Source organism: Esox lucius, chromosome 15 (genome assembly GCF_011004845.1).
Source record: "Esox lucius isolate fEsoLuc1 chromosome 15, fEsoLuc1.pri, whole genome shotgun sequence".
In the NCBI taxonomy this organism is placed as follows: domain Eukaryota; kingdom Metazoa; phylum Chordata; class Actinopteri; order Esociformes; family Esocidae; genus Esox; species Esox lucius.
Window position 1 is genome coordinate 30,986,262 of NC_047583.1, and position 22,010 is coordinate 31,008,271.

Sequence of the window (22,010 nt, forward strand, 5' to 3'; positions counted from 1 at the left end):
TGTGGGGGCCATTTCAGTACAGTGAACATTGTCATGTTCAAGAAACCAATTTGAAATTATTTGAGCTTTGTGACAAGGTGCAGTATCCTTCTGGAAGTAGCCATCAGAGGAAGGGTACATGGTGGTCATAAAGGGATGGACATGGTCAGAAACAATGCTCAAGTAGACCATGGCATTTAAACAATGCCCAATTGGCACTAAGGGGCCTAAAGTGTGCCAAGAAAACATCCCCCCCAACATTACACCACCACCACCAGCCTGCACAGTGGTAACAAGGCATGATGGATCCATGTTTTCATTCTGTTTACGCCAAATTCTGACTCTACCATCTGAATGTCTCAACAGAAATCGAGACTCATTAGACCAGGCAACATTCTTCCAGTCTTCAACTGTCCAATTTTGGTGAGCTTGTGCAAATTGTAGCCTCTTTTTCCTATTTGTAGTGGAGATGAGTGGTACCCGGTGGGGTCTTCTGCTGTTGTAGCCCATCCGCCTCAAGGTTGTGCGTGTTGTGGCTTCACAAATGCTTTGCTGCAAATTGTAGCCTCTTTTTCCTATTTGTAGTGGAGATGAGTGGTACCCGGTGGGGTCTTCTGCTGTTGTAGCCCATCCACCTCAAGGTTGTGCGTGTTGTGGCTTCACAAATGCTTTGCTGCATACTGGATGTTTTTCCCTTTTCACACCATTCTTTGTAAACCCTAGAAATGGTTGTGCGTGAAAATCCCAGTAACTGAGCAGATTGTGAAATACTCAGACCGGCCCGTCTGGCACCAACAACCATGCCACACTCAAAATTGCTTAAATCACCTTTCTTTCCCATTCTGACATTCAGTTTGGAGTTCAGGAGATTGTTTTGACCAGGACCACACCCCTAAATGCATTGAAGCAACTGCCATGTGATTGGTTGATTAGATAATTGCATTAATGAGAAATTTAACAGGTGTTCCTAATATTCCTTTAGGTGAGTGTAGATGCCGCAGACATCATGTTTCTGAGCATATGGTTACTGGTTACCATTATGGTTACTGGTAGGTTAACACATTCTCCGGGCACGTAAGTGCTGCAGCGTGATAAGATGCAGAATGGCTTTGTGATAATGCTTTGGCGTAGACAACTGAGAAAACTATTGAATCAACATGCTTTCAAACATGACATTAACAACCTAAGAAAACTCCAAGAATCTTTTTCTCCTTAACTTATTTTACAGTACTCATTACTATGTTCTAGGATTAGAATGTATAAAGCTCCTTGAAATAAAAGCTTTTTGGATATTGATATGTTGCACTTGGTGTGTAAGAGTCCATGCCACTCTGTGTGTGTGTGTACACTTGTGTGGGCATGGGGATATCAGGTTTGGGGTGGGGTCAGTTAATTTAGTGGTCCCACAAATGGAACCAAAAGGTTACCTTAAAAAACATTGCCATTGCACATGGACAAAAAACCACATCCACAGTTGAAATTTAGCAAAAAGTACAACCACACTGAAGATTAACTGATTTCATTATGTTGTGACCAAAGGGCTGAAAATGTAGCAGTGGTTCAAGACCATCTCCGTCACCTAAACGGGAAGATGTGTGTGTTGTCTCGCAGCATGATGACGCCACATCGCTCGATTGCTCCATAAAGGCTTTAGTCCTGTCCTTTCATTGTGGAAGCTTTTGACACTGCTAAATGGCCTGACATCTTAATGTCGTTAGATTCTAGAGTGTTATAAGTTAAAAAATGTTTTATAAACTAGCTATTTTAAAGGCTTGTAATGTAATTTATGTGATGCATATAAACCTGTGTCAAATGTTGACAAACAGAATTCCTTCGTTGTGTGTATTTATTTTATTGTTTACTCATGTGTAGTGAGGAAAGTTGTTTTATGCATTATTCAGTATACTAGCTGTCATGCTCATTGGGAAGTAATTGGTAAGTTGAATTAAACTGAGGATATGTACCTGCAGCTGGCAGTGAGTAAAGTAGCACACTACTTCTGAAGACAACACATTCTGACAACCCAGAGTTAAGCCACTAAAACTAAACCCCCCACCGAATGAGCTGTGCAACTCACAGTTCCATAAAACCAGAGAGGATAAACCTGGTGAAAAGCTCTGTGAGCATATTATTGAGGGAAAAAAAGATAAGCATGTGTTGCAAACATGAAATTAGATTAATAAGAGTAGTACATTTACATTTAAATTTGAATAATTCTAATTGCAATCCATAGTCCTAGTGAAACTGTTCATGATGATAACTACGCTGTCTGACAGATAATTGTATTCTTAAAATATTTAAATATCACAGAACATTTTCTGGAAAAAGCCATGAATGTATATCAGCCTAAAATTGGTAAAAAGTTGAATGTGTGCACGAAAGCAGATTTTTATTGGGAAACATCAAGTTAGAAAAACATGAGAAATATTGTGAAAAACCCCAATTGGAAACAATCTTACTTCCCTTGGCAAGTTACATGTAAACATTTCATAATTGTCTTTATGTTGGATATTCACACATTAGTTAATGTAACATTTAAAATGTTAATTACACACCTCTGTATGATCTACAACTTCATTACAATACCTTCCATTGACACTTGTAGCAAAAAAGAATTATGAAGTTATACAGCATACTAGTAAAGCAATATTGATATTGTATGGTCAATAAATTGATAAACTTGTAAACAAAAGTTTATTTCATGCATGCATTAATTTCTTTATATTTTCTGAACACACACACACACGTGTATTGAAAAAACCCTGATAAAAATGATGTAACATGTAAAAATATATCTGAATAATAGGTAGTGCGGTACCACCTGCAATGAAGCTTTCTATGAATTACATCATCCCTTCTACAGTGTAGAAACAAGTCTTAAATCGTTCCCGTAATCCGTAATCCGACTTGCTCTTCCACCAGCCAGCCCCTTATTCACGCAGTAAGGCCCTGACCTACAATGCACAGGTCTGGGTGTGAAACAGAGCGGGTGTTCCCTCGGAAATCTGATTGGCTGTCCCACAACTCATCCTCTCTGCTGGGCTTGTATTCCAGCCTATGGGCAATGAAGCAAAGAAAACAATTGAGGATTACAAAAATGGGACAGGTGGGTCATCAACTGGTTAGAACAGGATTGAATAAGATATGGTGAGTCATAGAGGTAATGGAAAAGTGATTAACTACAGCAGTTAGCCTAGCTCAGGTTAAGAGAAGTGCTGTAGTAGGTGAGGGGCATAAGGCAAACAGAGAGCACAAATACACCCAGTTGTATGAATTTACAGTAGTAGTATCTGAATTAAAAAAAAATATAAACATTGAAATAAAGAGTTATTTTCAAATTTTTGGGTAAATATTTTCATTAATGTGAATAGCCAAAAAGCATATAATCAGAATCAGAAAGAGTTTTATTGCCAAGGTAGTTTCACAACACTCAAGGAATTTGTTTTGGCCGTTGGTGAAACAATTTATACAAAATTATTAATTTAAGAACAGTGGAATGAGCATTAAAACAGTAGACATTAATAAATGACAAAAATAAATATGTAAGATGCAAGATTTTGTCCAATTGAGGGTTATGTGTGTGGGGAGCAGGCTATAGTCAGTTTGGTTCCAGGGGGATGTTCATGAAGCCTACTGCTGTAGGAAAGAAGCTGTTCTTTTGGTGAGGTTGTTTTGGTCTTCATAGACCTCAACCTTCTGCCAGAGGGGAGAACTCAGAATAGTCCATTTCCAGGATGAGAAGGATCAGCCCCAATCATAGCCACTTGCCTCCGCGTCCTGGAGGTGTGTAGGTCAGGTAGAGATGGCAGATTGCTGCCAATCACCCTCTCTGCAGAGCAGATGATGCACAGCAGCCTGACCTTGTCTTTGGCAGTGGCAGCAGCGTACCAGATGATGATGGAGGAGATCGAGATGGACTCCACGATGGCAGTGTAGAAATCCACCATCATAGTCTTTGGCATATTGAATATTTTCACCTGCCACAGGCAGTACATCCTCTTTGTAAGAGAGGTGATGTTCAGCTCCCACTTGAGGTCCTGGGCGATGATGGTGCCCAGAAACTGATGGACTCCACAGAGTTTACTGGGGAACCACGCAGGGTGATGGGGGGGAAGGGCAGCTGGGCTTCTCCTGAAATCGACTATTATCTCCACTGTCTCTAGGGCGTTGAGCTCCAAGTTGTTCTGACTGCACCAGGACAACAAATGCTCAATCTCCCACCTGTAGGCAGACTTGTCTCCATCAGAAATAAGTCCAATGAGGGTGGTGTCATCTGCAAACTTTGGGAACTTGATAGAGTGGTGACCGAAGGTGCAGCTGTTGGTGTACAGGGAGAAGAGGTGGGGGGTCAGGACACAGCCTTGAAGGGAGCTGGTGCTGATGGTCAGGGGGTCAGACAAGTGCCAACCCTTGAGAAACCACATCGGCCCCCAATCATGCCTCGTCGGGTGGAGGCTTAAAAGGCCTCTAGAAAGCAGCTCCAGGCAACAGAGAGTGAAACTCTAGAGAAGAGCCGGATGCTGTTTCTGACCCCCAGGTTTGAGTTGCTCTTCTTGTATTGTTTTAATCTCTTCCACATTTTGTAATTAAATGTCCTACAAGGCCCAGAAAATGGGCAATATGTTTGTTCTCTGTCTCTCCCTGTTGCAATACAAAGCATGCAGACATGGTAAAGAAGTTAAGTTGTTGTTCATCCAAAGATTAAAATGTAAAAGATAATGATTTAAATGACTTTGATGCCAGATGTGGTGTTTCCAGTGTCTCAGAAACAATTGACCTCCTGGGATTTTCACGTGACATTGGTACAAAAAAAAAAACTCCAGTGACTGGCAGTTCTGGGGGTGTCACCTGCAAGAACTATGGGTGGGGTGCTATGTGAGATGTGTGATGGGTATTGTGTGTGGACTGTGGTGCCGCTAGGTAATTAGTTGCACCATAAGGGTTAATGGGGTGCAGGTGTGTGGCATGTGTTGATTAGACACTTGCCGCATATAAGAAGTGGCCAGTACATGCCGAGGAGAGCCTTGCAGAAAAAGCTGACATATGGAGCAGTGGATGTAGAGAGCCATACCTGTGTCAAAGTGTATGCTTGTTTATGTTTATCTGTAGATAGTAAGTTACGTTCATTCAAAGCATGACAGTAAGTAGCCAATGGGTTTACAGTAATTCCGTTTGGGATGTTTATAAAGGTGACGACAACTCAAAGTTTCTTTGAGATGAGATTGAGTGAGCTCGAGTTTGTAAGAATGAGTATCGAGCCACAAACATTATAGAACAATCGACTATCAAATGCTGCAATAAATAATTGAATAACTCTCTCTCGACGACCCGGGTACGCAATCATTATTTCACCCACTATACCAAACTGCTGATTTCTAACACCTGAATTAGCAGCAGAGAGGATAAACCCACACTCGCTAGCCTTGCAAAAAGAGATGTTTCCTGCATATGATTTGGTTAGTGAGTCACAATAGGCTTGTGCCTGATCCGTGTTGTTCACATTCCCACAGAGGTGACTCTTTGTGAGTTGGAGACATCACATGAGAGTTACATCCAAGTCAACAACGAGGAGCAAAGCGATGTCACCGGAGAGCTAAATCCCTGGATATGAGAGAAGCAAAGCCACAGCACCCGAAAGTTGAACCCCTGTTAACGCTAGCAACTGAGTGACATCCCGGAACGACCTGGGAAGCTAAGGGCTAGCAGAGCGGGTGAGCTACAGTTTTGCACATAAGTGCTCAGAAATTGTGGAATTATGGCATTGATTTTGAAAATATGACTGATCATGCAAATTCATAATGATTACAGAAATCACCCAAATTACCCATAGCAAAAGTTTACATACCCTTGAATGTTTGGCCTTGTTACTGACACACATGCTGACACACACAGGTGAAAATGTCAATTAAAGGTGAATTTCCCACACCTGTGGCTTTGTAAATTGCAATTAATGTCTGTGTATAAATAGTCAATGAGTTTGTTAGCTCTCACATGGATGCACTGAGAAGGCTAGATACTGAGCCATGGGGAGAAGAAAAGAACTGTCAAAAGACCTGCATAACAAGGTAAAGGGACTTTATAAAGATGGAAAAGGACATAAAAAGATATCCAAAGCCTGTTTAATCACTTTTCAAGAAGTGGAAAATTCAGGGATCTCTTGATGCCAAGGTCAGGTAGACCAAGAAAGATTTCAGACAAAACTGCCAGAAGAATTGTTCAGGATACAAAGAAAAACCCCAGGAGAAATACAAGCTGCTCTGGAAAAAGACGGTGTGGTTGTTTCAAGGAGCACAATACGACGATACTTGAATAAAAACGAGCTGCATGGTTGTGTTGCCAGCTTTCGTTCTCACCTTGAATTTGATTGATTAATTAGGTCACTAATTGGTTGGTTACTACCCTCATCTGGTTGTTTAGTTCTGAACTGGGAACTAATTTATAGGAAAATCCAAAAACCTGCAGACACTTGACCCTCCGTGGAACCGGTTTGACACCTCTGGCCTATAGTGAACAGAATACCATCCCCACTGTGAAGCATGCTGGTGGCTCACTGATGATTTGGTGGTGTGTGAGTTCTAATGTTGATGGCAAGATGAATGCAGCATGTTATCAGAAAATACTGGCAGACAATTTGCATTCTTCTGCATGAAAGCTGCGCATAGGACGCTCTTGGACTTTCCAGCATGACAACGATCAAGTGGTTACAGCAGAAAAAGGTGAAGGTTCTGGCCATCACAGTCTCCTGACTTCAATATCATTGAGCCCCTCTGGGGAGATCTTAAACATGCGGTTCATGCAAGACGACCAAAGACTTTGCTTGACCTGAGATGGAAAGTATTTTTGCCAAGACGAATGGGCAGCTATACCACCTGCAAGAATTCAGGGCCTCATAGACAATTATTACAAAAGACTGCACGCTGTCATTGATGCTAAAGTGGGCAATACACTCTATTAAGAACTAAGGGTGTGCAGACTTTGAACAGGGGTCAGTCATTTCTTTCTTTGTTGTCATGTTGTGTTTTATGATTGTACCATTCTGTTATGACCTACAGTTGAATGTGAATGGTACGTATATTACCAATTCTCCAAGGGTATGCACTCTTTTGAGCACAACTGTACTTGGGACAAAACATTGGGCAAGTGGACAGAGACAGTGTCACTCTCCATAGCTTTCCTAAGGCCAGCACATGTTATTATGGCTGTTAGATAATTTGGGCTGATTAGCAAAATGTGCATAATCATATTAGCAATAAAGGGTGATTAAATAAATACTGAACGAAGAGTAGTTTGGAGAGACAAAATGAGCCATCTCTTTTAAATGGACTAGTACAAGTGAGCCTGATCACTAAAAAGACTCGAAATTCCCATCACTATATTGCACTAATGGCCAATAACAGCTCGGGCACGTGGTATAGATCCCGGGCTTTTAAATTAGCCAATCAATGGCATTGTAACAAAAGGAAGAAATGTGATTAAGCAATATGTCTGCCAATCATATTTGAGGTACCGTCTACTGTTTCGTGAGTGCAAACACACGTGTCAAGTGAGAGCAGGGGAAGTCGCGGAGAAATTCCACGAAATCTGTCCCCTCACAATTTTCAAATGTTCATACTCTCGCGCAACTGGTCCTTCGCTCACGCGGCTTGTGTTTCTGCTCTCTCAACGTCACATTCTGCTTTCTGGACTGAGTTTTTCTTCTTGAAGTGGCACCGGCGTGCGCGCGAGTTTGATCCTCTGCACTCGCAGCTTGTGTTTCTCCTTTCTCGACTCAATTTATTTTTCTCGAAGTGGCAAGTGCGTGCGCGTGAGTTTTGAGTCTGATGCCACGCCATAATTGTATTGAACTTGTTGCTTTTAAACGCAGTTAATATGAAACTGTTCATTTTGCAGTTACTAATAGAGAAAAGGCCAAAAATAAGATATTTCGTAGAATCACACACTTCAACTATTATCAATTTAAGTTTGGGAAATTGCAAACATTTCAAGCAATAAAGTGCCTATGTCCCTTTTATACCTGAATACAATTGTAAGAGTATGGCCGTATTCAATAAACCCGTTCAATTCTTCCTGATTTTTACAAAGATTTTGATTCCAATAGGTGAGGCGAATAATAATAGCTAATATTGTCATTGAACTCCAGTGACTTTCACATGATTATGGTAATGTTCAATCGTTAAGTATAATTTCCTCTCAAAGGGCTTTGGATCAATAGTGCAATTAAACCAGCAGACTTCAACCAAATGAAAAATGTGCTTTAATATCATGACAATCTATTACACTTGCCCTGCAATATAATTTTCTGAATCACACTGACATTAACTCAATACAATTATAAATTGAATTCACAAAGAGTCAAGCCTCCACTTTGAAATACCATTGAGACGATTTAATAATTCCTAGAATCCTATTTTTTTCAGCTTCAGTTATAAGATAAAGGGATGTTCAATTTCAAGCATGAATGCAGTTGTCGTTTTACTTAAACCATGTTGCTGTTCATTTTGTATCCAGACAGATATCCTATTAGCTCTCTGACATGAACTGGTGTAGAGAAGGATAAAGATGTCATGAAGTAAAAGGGAAATTTAGAGAAAAACCCTTAAAATAGATTATTTCTGAATTCATAAGCTCAACAGTCTCCTCTTAGATTTTATGAGGAATATATTCTCAGAAAAAAATGCAAAACTGTAATGTATTTGGGGGGCAGCATTCCACAGGGGAGGGGGCATGTTAATCCCCTAGATGAGCGAAATGCCACTTTCCTAAAAACAATACATTTTATTAAATAATTTGTCAACTGTAGCCATTTATTTGCTATTATAGTTTGTTACCCCTAACAATGGCCATGTCCTCATGAAAAAGGTTTTCCACACTTAGCATTTTTGTGCCAGCAGTTAGACATTGATCTTAGGGGGCTGTTTTCTCGAATGTTACATTACAAAGTGAGAAGAGTTAGAATAATGTATGTGATTGTAAACTCAATGGCTTCTGATAGAAAGACTGACAGCTAAAGTGTATGAATTAACATTATTCTTATTCTTATCATTTAATGTAGTTAACACCTGAACTGCCAAATGCTTACGCCAATTGGCGTTTGAGTTGGTAATTAAAATAAAACTTGCCATTTTGAAAGCTAAACCCTCCTCCATCCATGACTTTTCATAAATGGGCGTATATTAAATTGTTCGGTTGTCAGAATTCAAAACTGACGAACAAAAAACTATTTAAAGACTATTTACCCTTTTTTTTTTTTTTCTGTTTTCCAACTTAATCCACCAGCCCCTGCTACTTAGCGCTGATACCAAAATGGTGCCCAGGTGCTAATCACCCCTTACTGAATGCATGACGTCAATGGATGAATGTGCAATACTCCCAGATGAATGATCAGACCTTGGTTAAATTTAAATTAACTTACAAATGAAATACAAGATTTCCAAACATAATACAAATGATATAGGCTACTTATATGGGCTGAAATATGTGCCACCAGAAACTGAATTTGAATAATTTATATTTGAATTTGAATTGCTAAACTTGAATAATTGCATTGAAAAACTGAATTTGAATCACAATTTGAAATTGTATTGTTTAATTTGAATAATTGCATTGAAAAACTGAATCTGAATTGTATAATTTGAAATGTAATTTATTCGTTTGGATCCGAAGTCCGAAAAAAAGTGATCCTCACTGAAAATTAAACTCTCTATATATCTTCACATTCACTTCTCACAATTCAGATTCAGTTCTCAAATTCAATTTCAAGTTACTGAGACAGACATCCGGGTAGTTGGAGGATGAAGGAAGAGCAATCGAGCGCAGATCGATAGATAGCGTTCATTGGCGCACAGGACTCCTCTTGGGCCAATCAGCACCTACGTTTTGGAGCATAGTACATGAAACAAGGAAGAAGCTCTTGCCTTGCCAGTGGCCGGCCTTGACCCAGAACGCCCAGTCTGGCGTGACCACCATGGATTCGGCTGGGACAAATATGTTAATTACAATTTCACATATCCAACAATATTTTGTTTAACTGTCGTTAATGTTATAGCTGTTTTGTAGAAACGTTTCGTTTAGTCCGCGAGCATACACAAATCATGTTTACAATTACATTAGACGACTAGCTAGCACCATTGTTCTATATTTATGACTAGCACGTTAGCATTGTTTCTGCTATTATTTTAGCAACGCAGCTAGGAGGCTGGAGCTAGTCTACAAACAGCTGTGCGTACAATGACAACCCTTTTTTTTTATTTTATTTTTTTACTGTCAGTGAATAGCACCGAGTGAAAGTCAATGATTTCTTTATATCTAGTGACAGTGATCATGTCGTTAGCTCAGATAAATACCGGTAAACTTAGTAAGATCTAGAAATAGAAGGCATCGTGCTAGCTTACTTGCCAGTCCCACCTGTGACTTAAAACAACCCAGCTGTTCTTTTGGAGATACATTTTTGACCAACTTATGCTGTGATCTGCACAATGTTTAGCAAGGTGAAACTTAACGTTATAGTGATTATGGGCATGATCCAACCAGTTACAATTAGTTTTTACTGTTAACATGGTATAGGAAACATATCTGGCAATATGTTACATTCATAACTAGTTGGCTTGTAGTCACATAACAAATATAATTGGTTTGCTACTATTCCTTAATTTTGGTGGTTCCTCATCCATCACAGTTGATATTAACTTGACATGAAATCCATAGCAATCAGTGATGATTGAATCTCTTTATGATAAAGCAATTACATTTCTTGGCAATGAAAACCTACTACTTTCAACCTTTACCACTTCTAGATTATGTATCCAGCTACCTCTCTGTAGCTCACATCTCCTATTTGGAATATTATTAGTTCCACAATAAACATTAATACCCTACTATTAATGTATGAAATAATGTCTAATCTAATACATAGTATGTCAGTGATTCTCAGTGACATCCGAAAAGAATAGCTCCAGCTGATGAAATGGGTTGCATTACTAGATGATATATGTTAACAATTCATTAATACTATCTTCTGTTGGTTTTAGGAAATCCAAATTGAGGATTTTGATTGGGAGAGCTCAGAGCTCTCTCATACCTCTGCCAACACAGGTGTTACATGCCAGAAATGGAATGTCCATTGAAGACCGAGGACATTGAATCTCTACGCGTTGCCATTGATCCCCTTTCTCATTCAAATAGTTTTGGAAAATACATTTATTTGACTACACTTGCACATGCATTGTACCTACTTCACCATCATTGACAGTCATGCCTGTGCCAATCAGATGACTAAAGGCTTTTAATAATTCATGATTGCTTAAGTCCAGTCTAGGACCCCATGTATCCAGGCACCTTATAGTCCACCTTCCATTCACAGCAATTTTTTTTAAATCGGACTTCTGTCTTGCTGACACAACCACAGGGAAGCGGGAAAGAACGTAGTGAAGGACATCTTCTCTGACAAACATTGTAATGGTGCGATGGAAATGCTTTTTGAAGTGTAACATTCAATGTGGCTAACAATGATTTATACTTTCTAAAATATCAAATAAATTAGCCATGCACACTGGGTCATTTAATGCACACTGGGTCATTTAATACACCCATGAACAGTGAATTGGGTTAACATATACAAACTGGATTTGACAAAAAATGAAATAAGACTGCACAAATATCTTATCTATTACTATTTGAGTCTGAATGTACAGGTGCTGGTCATAAAACTAGAATATAATCAAAAAGTTGATTTATTTCAGTAATTCCATTCCAAAAGTGAAACTTGTATAATGTTTACATTCATTCCACACAGACTGATCTATTTCAAGTGTTTATTTCTTTTAATTTTGATGATTATAACTGACAACTTATGAAAACCCAAAATTCAGTATCCCAGAAAATTTGAATATTGTGAAAAGGTTCAATATTGAAGACACCTGGTGCCACACTAATCAGCTAATTAACTCAAAACACCTGCAAAGGCCTTTAGATGGTCTCGCTGTGTAGCCTACAGAACTAGACTATCATGGGGAAGACTGCTGACTTGACAGCTGTCCAAAAGATGACCATTGACACCTTGCACAAAGAGGGCAAGACACAAAAGGTCATTGCTAAAGAGGCTGGCTGTACACAGAGCTCTGTGTCCAAGCACATTAATAGAGAGGCGAAGGGAAGGAAAAGATGTGGTAGAAAAGTGTACAAGCAATAGGGATAACCGCACCCTGGAAAGGATTGTGAAACAAAACCATTTCAAAAATGTGGGGGAGACTTACAAAGAGTGGACTGCAGCTGGAGTCAGTGCTTCAAGAACCACCACGCACAGACATGTGCAAGACATGGGTTTCAGCTGTCGCATTCCTTGTGTCAAGCCACTCTTTAACAAAACAGCGTCAGAAGCGTCTCGCCTGGGCTAAAGACAAAAAGGACTGGACTGCTGCTGAGTGGTCCAAAGTTATGTTCTCTGATGAAAGTACATTTTGCATTTCCTTTGGAAATCAAGGTCCCAGAGTCTAGAGGAAGAGAGGAGAGGCACAGAATCCTCGTTGCTTGAAGTCCAGTGTAAAGTTTCCACAGTCCGTGATGGTTTGGGGTGCCATGTCATCTGCTGGTGTTGGTCCACTGTGTTTTCTGAGGTCCAAGGTCAACGCAGCCATCTACCAGGAAGTTTTAGAGCACCTTATGCTTCCTGCTGCTGACCAACTTTATGGAGATGCAGATTTCATTTTCCAACAGGACTTGGCACCTGCACACAGTGCCAAAGCTACCAGTACCTGGTTTAAGGACCATGGTATCCCTGTTCTTAATTGGCCAGCAAACTCGTCTGACCTTAAACCTATAGAAAATCTATGGGGTGAAGAGGAAGATGCGATACGCCAGACCCAACAATGCAGAAGAGCTGAAAGCCACTATCAGAGCAACCTGGGCTCTCATAACACCTGAGCAGTGCCACAGACTGATCGACGCCATGCCGCATTGCTGCAGTAATTCAGGCAAAAGGAGCTCCAATTAAGTATTGAGTGCTGTACATGCTCATACTTTTCATGTTCCTACTTTTCAGTTGGCCAACATTTCTAAAAATCCTTTTTTTGTATTGGTCTTAAGTAATATTCTAATTTTCAGAGATACTGAATTTGGGATTTTCATTAGTTGTCGGTTATAATCAAAATTAAAAGAAAAACACTTGAAATATAGTCTGTGTGGAATGAATGCATACATTATGCAAGTTTCACTTTTTGAATGGAATTACTGAAATAAATAAATAAACTTTTTGATGATTATCTAATTTTATGACCAGCACCTGTATATGCATATTTGAAACTGCAACATTTCACTTAAACCTGATGAAATGCCTGCCCTAGATGGAAGGCCTCTGTCATCACTTGTTTGAACTCAGAAGTTTGCATATGCTTAACAGGCAGTAGGATTGTATTACTACATGCAGCAACTGTTGGGTGGCAAACTGTATGTGAACCATACAGGATGTCACAGGTGTGATTGAACTGCACAAAGACTGAAGTTTTCTTCTGGTAAGACAGGAATGTGGCCCTGTCCTGTGAGCCACTGGAGAAACGTGCTGGGGGACAGGTGACCTGGATAGTCTACTGTGTCACCCGCCTCTGGATGTTCACCTTTTCAGAGACAGAAAGCAAACAATCATGTTAAATATTTGGTTCAAAACTCTGCTGCGAGGCTTCTTACTAATTCAAAGTCCTGGCAGCACATCACCCCCATCCTCTGTGAGCTTCACTGGCTCCCTGTCAAACAGCGCATTGAATACAAAATACTCCTCCTGACTTACAAAGCCCTCCACAAACTTGCTCCCCCCTACCTCTCGGACCTTCTTCAACACTATCAACCTTCACGCTCACTCCGCTCTTGTACAGCAGGCCACCTCATCATCCCCAGATCCAAGCTACGGAGCTTTGGTGACAGGGCATTCTCCAGGGTTGCTCCCCGGCTCTGGAACTCACTGCCACAATCCATCCTTGACTCTGACTCTCTTAACACCTTCCGCCTCCGCCTTAAGCCATTTCTGTTTAAACAAGCCTTCCCATAGCCCCTTTGTTGTTGTATATTTTATTTTTCAGTGTTCTTTGTTTTGCTTGTTTTTGTAAAGCGTCTTTGGGTCATTGAAAAGCGCTATATAAATCCCATGTATTATTATTATTATTATTACCTGTACCAGCACAGAGTTACAATGATAATGAAATCTACATGGAAACTTAATTACCAAATAAAAAATTACAAAGTGGGATGTTTTCCATATTCCAAAGAAAATGTATTGCAAAAAGTTATTCAAGAAAATGGCTAGCTATATCAATATAAAACAACATTAATACAACAGGCACTATATTTATAGACCACAATACCATATGCACTATTACATTTAATGTAAACATGACTGTTTTTACACTAAGTTGACCAAGTATGATATTATATAGTGGCAAGCACGGTTTTATAGCTACTAGCCCATATGTACTGTACCGCTAGCTAGATAATACTCTCAACAAAATAATGAAAGCACTACTGGATTGCTAGTTTTAAAAACCATCCCTTTTTATTTTCCCTGCAAATACGGAGAACAGCCAGCTTTCTTTCGAAGAGTAAATGTGCTATTTTTGTTTTTAAGTCAACCGGAATTAGCTTGGCATTCAATTCAAATGAGTAGGGCTAGTGCTATGGTGTAATTTCCCGGAAGTTTATGGCCTTACATTATCCAAACACCTGCCAAACACAGCGACACAGACACGCTTACTACTCTCCCTCCCTCCCTCTCAGTAAGCAGTACCCTGACGGTGTCAATGACAATCACAAGGAGTAGTTATCGGAAATAATCATGCTGAAGACATGACCAGTCTACTTGGCGGCGGCTAGCACTAGCTACGTTTGCAACAACATGTTCACCGGAGGAAGAGGCAAACGCTTAGATATAATAAACACCAGGCAAAGATGTTGTTACCAGAAATAGTAGGCTACCATAAAAACGTGGGATAATAGCTACTGTGTTTGCAACGTCGAGAGAAAGATTAAATTTTCCCTGTTTCTATAAAAACAGCTATATCATTAACAACATTTAAACAAAAGATCGTAGATATGTTAAATTGTAATTACCGTATTTGTCCCAGCGAAATACATGGTTTTAACGCCGGTCTGGGTCAAGGCCGGCCACCTGCAAGGCAAGCATTTCTTTCTTGTTTCATGGCGGGTACATACTATGCTCCAAAACGTAGGTGCTGATTGGCCCAAGAGGAGTCCTGTGCGCCAATGAACGCTATCTATCGATCTGCGCTCGATTGCTCTTCCTTCATCCTCCAACTACCCGGATGTCTGTCTCAGTAACTTGAAATTGAATTTGAGAACTGAATCTGAATTGTGAGAAGTGAATGTGAAGATATATAGAGAGTTTAATTTTCATTGAGGATCACTTTTTATCGGACTTCGGATCCAAACGAATAAATTCAATTTCAAATTATACAATTCAGATTCAGTTTTTCAATGCAATTATTCAAATTAAACAATACAATTTCAAATTATGTGATTCAAATTCAGTTTTTCAATGCAATTATTCAAGTTTAGCAATTCAAATTCAAATATAAATTATTCAAATTCAGTTTCTGGTGGCACATATTTCAGCCCATATACTTATCACACCTTACCATTTTTCAATAGGTGTTTCAGCTTATTTTGTAGGCTAATTCATCAAATGTAAATCTAAAATGTAAAACTACAACTGTGTTATGCTACACATCCTATCATCTCCCTTTGAATTTTCTCTACTAAATTTACTGAAGATTAATATTCTACAAATATATTAGCCTAAATAATTATTCACGAAAACGTTTTCTTTCCTTTCCAAAAAAGTTGAAAAGGAAGGTTTTGAGTGAGGAACAGAAGCGTTCTCTTAATTTTAACCCTTCTGTTCCTCACTCAAAACCTTCCTTTTTGACTTTTTTGGAATGGAAAGAAAAAGGTACAGTGGTCTATTTATTTTTACCAGAGCTGTATATAGTTTGATCACGAGCCAGTAGATGAACTGATACTCTGGCTGGATGGTGATGCTGTGGAGGAGAATGTCCATGCTATTAGGGACGATTAGTATTCTAATGACGCCAAACAGCATTCAACTCTGGGGGATACAGGGGGTCTGAAAGGCCTGGTGGTTGTAGTGTTAAATGTTGGTCAACATTTCCCTCAGCAACTTTGCTGGATTCCAGTTTAGGCTTGCATTCACTACAGGAATGTAGTGCCTACTGTTTGGAGAAGCAAATGGACCAGCCCTTAATTTCTTGCTGGCAATGCTCAAACCCCACATCCCCACCCAACCTCTTCATTCTGCCACCTCTGCTCTCTTGGCTGTCACACCCCTACAGTCTCTGTCCATTTTCTGAATGCTGCTGAAATCCTACATTTTTAATTAGCCAACATAGTGAACAAACTTAAAATTACTTCATTAAGATTATGGTTTGCATATGTTTTTATTTATTGTTGTCCATGAAAACCAAAACATAAAACCACTTTTTATCTTTTTGAGATGCCTGTCCTCAGCAACCAATATGTGTTTGATCAGGAGCTGTGGGTGTGTCAAACATAGACCTTTGCAAAATGTGTCCAAAAAACAATATTTTCCAATAAGTTGGTTGAGTTAGTACAATAAAAGTTTTCTTTCTATTCCAGTTTTCACACCAGCAAACCTCTGGTTTTTATATGTCTTATTTAAAAAAAAAGTAACCCACACATTTTCACACATATGGACAATAGTTTCTAGCTAGTAGGCCTGACACTGAAAGGATACTTTTCTCAGTGACAGAAGGGGTGTTTTGGATTTGACACTTTGTTTCATTTTGAGGCAGAAAGTAAACTTACATTATTAACTGGTTACAATCTTTTTGAATGAATCGTTCATTACTCTTGAAAAACTGTTTTCAGTTAGTTCTGTTCCTTGAAACTCCAGGATGAAATGACTGGGGGGGGGGTGAATATTTTTCATCAGTGGGGGTCATATCTAATCCATATAACATTTGCTGTGTTTAAAGGGAAACAAAATTGAGGGGAACAGATTCTGTCCCCCATTTGCCTCCCCCCCAGTGGATCCGATACTTGCTCTGCAACCTCTTGTCTCCATCTCAAAACCCTCCTTTATCACTGTAATTCAGTGGTTTTGAAAAAGAGTTAAGACGAAAGGACATGAGGAGTCAAGGCACATTGTAGTGGGGGAGATGAGTGTTTAGTCCTGGTGTGGAGATACAAGTTAGAAAGCATTTGACTGCTTTTTAGAGTATACTGATTTTTTATTATTGATTATTATTGACAATGATTATTGACAGAAAGGCCCAATGTTTTTCACATTCCTTAGATAAGATTATGCATTTCAAAATGTTTTATTTTGTATTAACTGTTTTATCTATGTATCTTAAGTTGAATTAATGAACTATAAGTTGTTCTGGATATGGGCATCTGCTAACTGACTGAAATGTAAATGTACTGTTGCTCTGGCACCTGCATGTGCATGATGTTCTTTAGTTTTAACTTTATGCACTAAGAAGTCATGAAATATTTTAAATTATTTAAGAACTGGGAAAAAAATGGTGAAACCGCTAATTACCTTCATGTAGAGAGATAAGAGAGTCTTTTGTCTTCTATTCACAATGTTTCCTAAAACATGATGAAACAATGTTACAGTGATGAGGATGTTCTGCCTACAAAGATAGCATTGTCCTTGGAAAAAAAAAACATATTGCACCATCCTTAATCAAGGGCATATCATTTATTTGATAATTTATCTCATTTAGTGTTGCCTTGAACTTATGCATGAATCAGCTGAAAGATATTAAAGCATACTACTTGTGGGACCATACAACCTTATTGCTGGGAAGTTGAAGGAGAGATTTTGTGCTTGATTTAATCAAACTCACACTGCAGTTTTCACACATTAAATCTTTTTTTGTGTTTAAATTAACTGACATATTGGCCTTGGGTACTATATAAAAAAATCGTATAAAACCAACAGTAACTACCAGAGCAATCCCTCTTACAGGTATGCTTTCCCTTTTCAGAATTATAAGTGTGTAGGCACAGTAAATTGTGCCAACATTGCTATTGAAGTTTTGAATGAATCAGAGATTTAGACAGAGGTAAACGCTGACACTCACCCTTGTGTGCTGATGGCTGGCTCACTCCCGCAAGTCTCTGCGAATGAGACCACAGGTGCCCTGGACGGCAGGCTTAAACTAGGCCTCCTGTCTGAGTGACTGCGTCGGATGAAAGGCTGAGGCCCTCGCACAGATGTAGGGAGCCTACCACGATCTTGCGGGACAACACTCCTGCCGGTAGAGGCCCATGCTTGAGGTGGGTGGGGTATGGGGCAAGGCTGGGCCTCAAACAGTGAAGGTGAAGCCGGACAGAAAACAGAGCGAGCGTTACTAATGAACTGAGAGATAGCTGAAACCCCTGGGGTTGAGATCTCACCGCTGTTCTCCCGCTTCCATCTTTGTACCCTTGGGGATGCTGGTGGTGAAGGTGCCTTAAAAGAATGTGTAGACCCAGATGAGCTGGAGTTTGGGGTCATTACTTGTCTTGAGGCAGTTGGGCTTGGGAGTCTTCTCTGAACTGGTGGTGGGGTTGGAAGTTTGCGTATGACCGGAGGGCTGGTTGAAGATGGAGGCGTAGGCTGCCTTCGAAAGGAGGGCGGACTGGGTAGTCGTCGATGTAAGCCGCTTGGGGTTGAAGGTGTGGAAGGCAGCATTCGAGTTCTAGATATATTTGATTGGTTACTCACAGCTGATTGGGGAGAAACTGTCTCAGAGTGGCTGCCATCTCCCAGTCTCACTCCTGAAACACTCTTGGCCACACCTTTATCCATCTGAGACTCTGAGGAATGCCGCAGGTGGATTATTTTTCTGGCCTGCTTGTAAAGACTGGCTGCCTCCTCTGTCTCTGGGTCTACCCCCGGCTCATGGTGGCCTACCCTGGAACTAGCAGAAGCATCCTTCCATATAGCCCGGGAAGGGGACATGGTGCTAGAGCCCTGGGGAGCATTACCCCTGCTGGGTAGCACTGTGACAGACTGCATGGAGGCCCGCAGTTTCTGAGAGGTGGGAGCCCTCTTAGGAACTGGGGATCGGCCCCTACTTGCAACCCTGTCAGCTGTGTCGCTGACTGTGAGACTTTGTGCACATTCAAAGGAATTGTCCATCAAGACCTCAAGAGCAGGGGGTGGCAGACTTTCAAGGTCCATATCATCTGTCCTACAACTGCTGACCCCACTGTTCAGCATGGCCTCAACATCACTTACCCCAGGCATAACAGGGACCCCACACTTTCGAACCCCTTTTAAAGGCCCCAACATTTTGTTTGCCTCTTGTTTGGACTCATCCATCCCCTGGCTGAAAGTATCAATCAGCCTTTTTACAGAATTCCTTCCACGGTGCAGTCCTGATGATGGACGAGGTGACATTGGAGGGCTGGGAGGCGGGGTGGCCTTCAATGGCCCCGATGTAGGGCTAGGTTGGGTGGCTTTTAACGGCCCCTTGGTGGTTTTCTTGTCTTTCTTTTTCTCTTCTATGTCCTTGCCTGTCCCCTGTTCCTTGGAGTTGCTCTTCATAACACCGGCCTTGTCCTGGATCTGAAGAGTATTGTTGTTCTTCTGCAGGGTGGGGCGTACACGATTAGATGCTAAGGACTTGGCTGAATCTACTGGGTTCTGTTTAGTGGGACCTGTCATGGTGTCACCCTCCATTCTGCCTTTGCTCATCCTCTGTAGTCTCTGACTCAGATCCCTCTGTGTCCTTTCTAGTTCAAGCAGTGTCGGATCTTCACCTCTGCTGCGAAGGGATTCAGCAGACTGTGACCGGCGGCCTTTAGGAACAGGGCTCTTTTTAATTGTCCTCTGAACAGGAGCTGCTGTTTGGGGTCGTTTTGGTGATCGCTCCTGCCCTTCTGTCCATTGTCGCCTACTGGTCTTGGGGCTGTCTGTTGGTTTAGTTTTGGCACTGTCAAGTTGTGAAGGAACAAACCGAATTCGACCACTCATGGCATCTTTCATTTTCAGGGTCATTTCAACATTTTGAGGGTTCTCTATGCGCTTTGGTGCCAGATGACGAGGTTGCTGAGTAGGATCAGATGGGGAGGAGTTTGATCGCTTTCTGCCACCTACTCCCTTTTCTTCCCTCTCACATTCATCTTCCTCTTCTCCGTCATCTAAGGAGGCACTTCCTAGCAGGGATTCTGTGTCTTTCTGCTCTTTAGCCATTATGATACAGGCAGAGTCTAGGGAGTTTAGGGAGTTGCTGGGGCTTACTTTCTTTGTAAACTTTCGGCTTGGATCCCTTTGCCGAGATGGGGTAGTATTGCTGCCAATAGAACTGTAAGGAGCAGTTCGGAAAGTGCCAGTAGACTCATCGCTTTCTCTACGGAGTTGCCTTTCAGACCCAGCAAGTGACTCACTCTCAGCCCCAATTCCACTGTCCTCACTGAACAATGCAGAGTCCTCTGGTCCAGGCTTACGGAGTGAGGCAGCCTCTATGCGAGTCAGCAACTGCATCAGTCTTGTCTCCGCTGCACGCTTGGCTTTTAATTTCTCCTCCAGCAACTCCGAGACAGATGTAAAGTATTCAACTGCCTCCTCCAAAGCAGAGTCACCAATGCCCCCCACAGACTGACCCACATTTCGCATCCTTTGAGTAGTATATTGAAGTAGCTGTTGCAAGAGGTCTGGTGGAGGATCAGCATTTGTGGATCCAGATTTGAGAGGTGGTGAACTGGATAGGTTTTTTATTGGGCTTGGCCAGGCAAAATGCTCCCCGCTGTCCTTCAAAAGCTTTTCACCCTCATCTGCCATTTGCTCTAGCCCTCGATTGATTTCCTCGTAGCGCATAGCCATGAAGGTTACCATTGGCTGCAAAGACACCTGGGTATGGGTTGCCTGGTCCAGAAGCCCCAGTAAAATCTCATATTTACTAATGCTTGGGTTTAAGAAGGCATAAGCAGCCTGGTGGGCTTTAACTAATGGTTCTGGAAAGTCAACTTTCTGCTCCACAAGAGGTTTTTTGTCCTTCTCTTTCTTTTTAGTTGTTTTGACTCCTTTTCCATTTTTCTTTGGTTTTCGTCCACCTTTTTTGTCAGTCATATCTTGCTTATCAACTTGTTTCTCTTTTCCATGTAATCCTGTTTTGATATCTGTCTCCTGAATCCCCACTTTTTTATCTAGGATGATCCTCTCTGGAACCAACTCGGTCAAGGAGGTTCTTTTTTTTAGTGGGGTTGAAGGTGCTTCTTTTTGTACAGAGTGGGTCTCCCCATCAGTGTCTCCTGTCCCCGAGGAGCCCATACTCCCTGCATCATCCGATTGGGACTCCCCTGGGCTCTCTTGTACCCCTGGTAGAAGTGTCCGTCCCCTCTTAAATGTACCCTGAGACCCAAAACTGTTACCTTTAGATGGGGAACAGCCCATTGTGGCAACTCAGTTAACGTTTATATATCTAATGAACAAGATCTTAGTACATTTAAACAAAGACAGAAAAGTCCTGAAAGGAAAGTTATGAGTAGACAAGTTCCTTAGCTACAAGCTTCACCTGTCATTTTGAGGCTCCAATCCAATCCCCAACCGTTATTGAGGCTGGCACGTTCTTTTTCCTTCAAAAAGGAAGACATTATCCAACATGAACCAATAACAAATCCATTTCAAATGTTCACACCTTTCAAAGGACTACTACGATATATCCGTGTATCCGTTTTCATGTTTTCTGTGAAATCCTTTTGCATAAAGTAAACATCTTATGGCTTGTTCTATAGAAGAACATCCTTTGTACCTTGTATAGGGCTAGTGGATGAAGAGATTAGAGAGGCTTTTGGTGAATTCAACAGTGTGCACATATGGCATGTTACAGCAGAGGAATACTCACACACTTCTAAGACCTTAAGCTCATTAAGATAATCAGGGCTGCTTTCAGGTAGCTTTTTATAGAATGCACAACAAAATATGTGTTTTGTGCTCCGCCCAAACTTTGGATAGTCAAATAATATTAATACACTTCCAAGTAACAAGGACCAAATGC

General features: G+C 40.8%; 1 protein-coding gene across 4 annotated transcripts; it reads right to left on the bottom strand.

The window, feature by feature from the left end:
- Positions 1 to 2,337: 2,337 nt before the first annotated feature.
- Positions 2,338 to 21,793, bottom strand: pcare1 (photoreceptor cilium actin regulator 1). 4 transcript variants are annotated; one of them, XM_034297204.1, is made up of 3 exons: positions 18,815 to 21,793; positions 18,108 to 18,757; positions 2,338 to 3,034 (listed from the first exon to the last, which is right to left on the bottom strand). In XM_034297204.1, exons 1-3 carry the CDS (start codon positions 21,404 to 21,406, stop codon positions 2,914 to 2,916), a joined length of 3,363 nt encoding a protein of 1,120 aa, XP_034153095.1. In that variant the 5' UTR covers positions 21,407 to 21,793; the 3' UTR covers positions 2,338 to 2,913. The 4 variants fall into 4 exon arrangements, with proteins under 4 accessions (XP_034153095.1, XP_012987667.3, XP_019909468.2 ...); XM_020053909.2 differs by adding an exon at positions 17,561 to 17,610 and having other exon boundaries at positions 2,930 to 3,034; positions 18,108 to 21,793; XM_034297205.1 differs by lacking the exon at positions 2,338 to 3,034 and adding exons at positions 14,325 to 15,127; positions 17,561 to 17,610 and having other exon boundaries at positions 18,108 to 21,793.
- Positions 21,794 to 22,010: the final 217 nt, after the last annotated feature.

Bases quoted from the DNA above. Each gene is read 5' to 3' on its own strand.
- pcare1 (XM_013132213.3), bottom strand. From the start codon at position 21,406: ATGGGCTGTTCCCCATCTAAAGGTAACAGTTTTGGGTCTCAGGGTACA. The intron at 3,035-18,107 runs GTGAGTGTCAGC...CATTGCCCATAG, and splicing joins CCAGCCATCAGCACACAAGG to GCTGGAATACAAGCCCAGCA.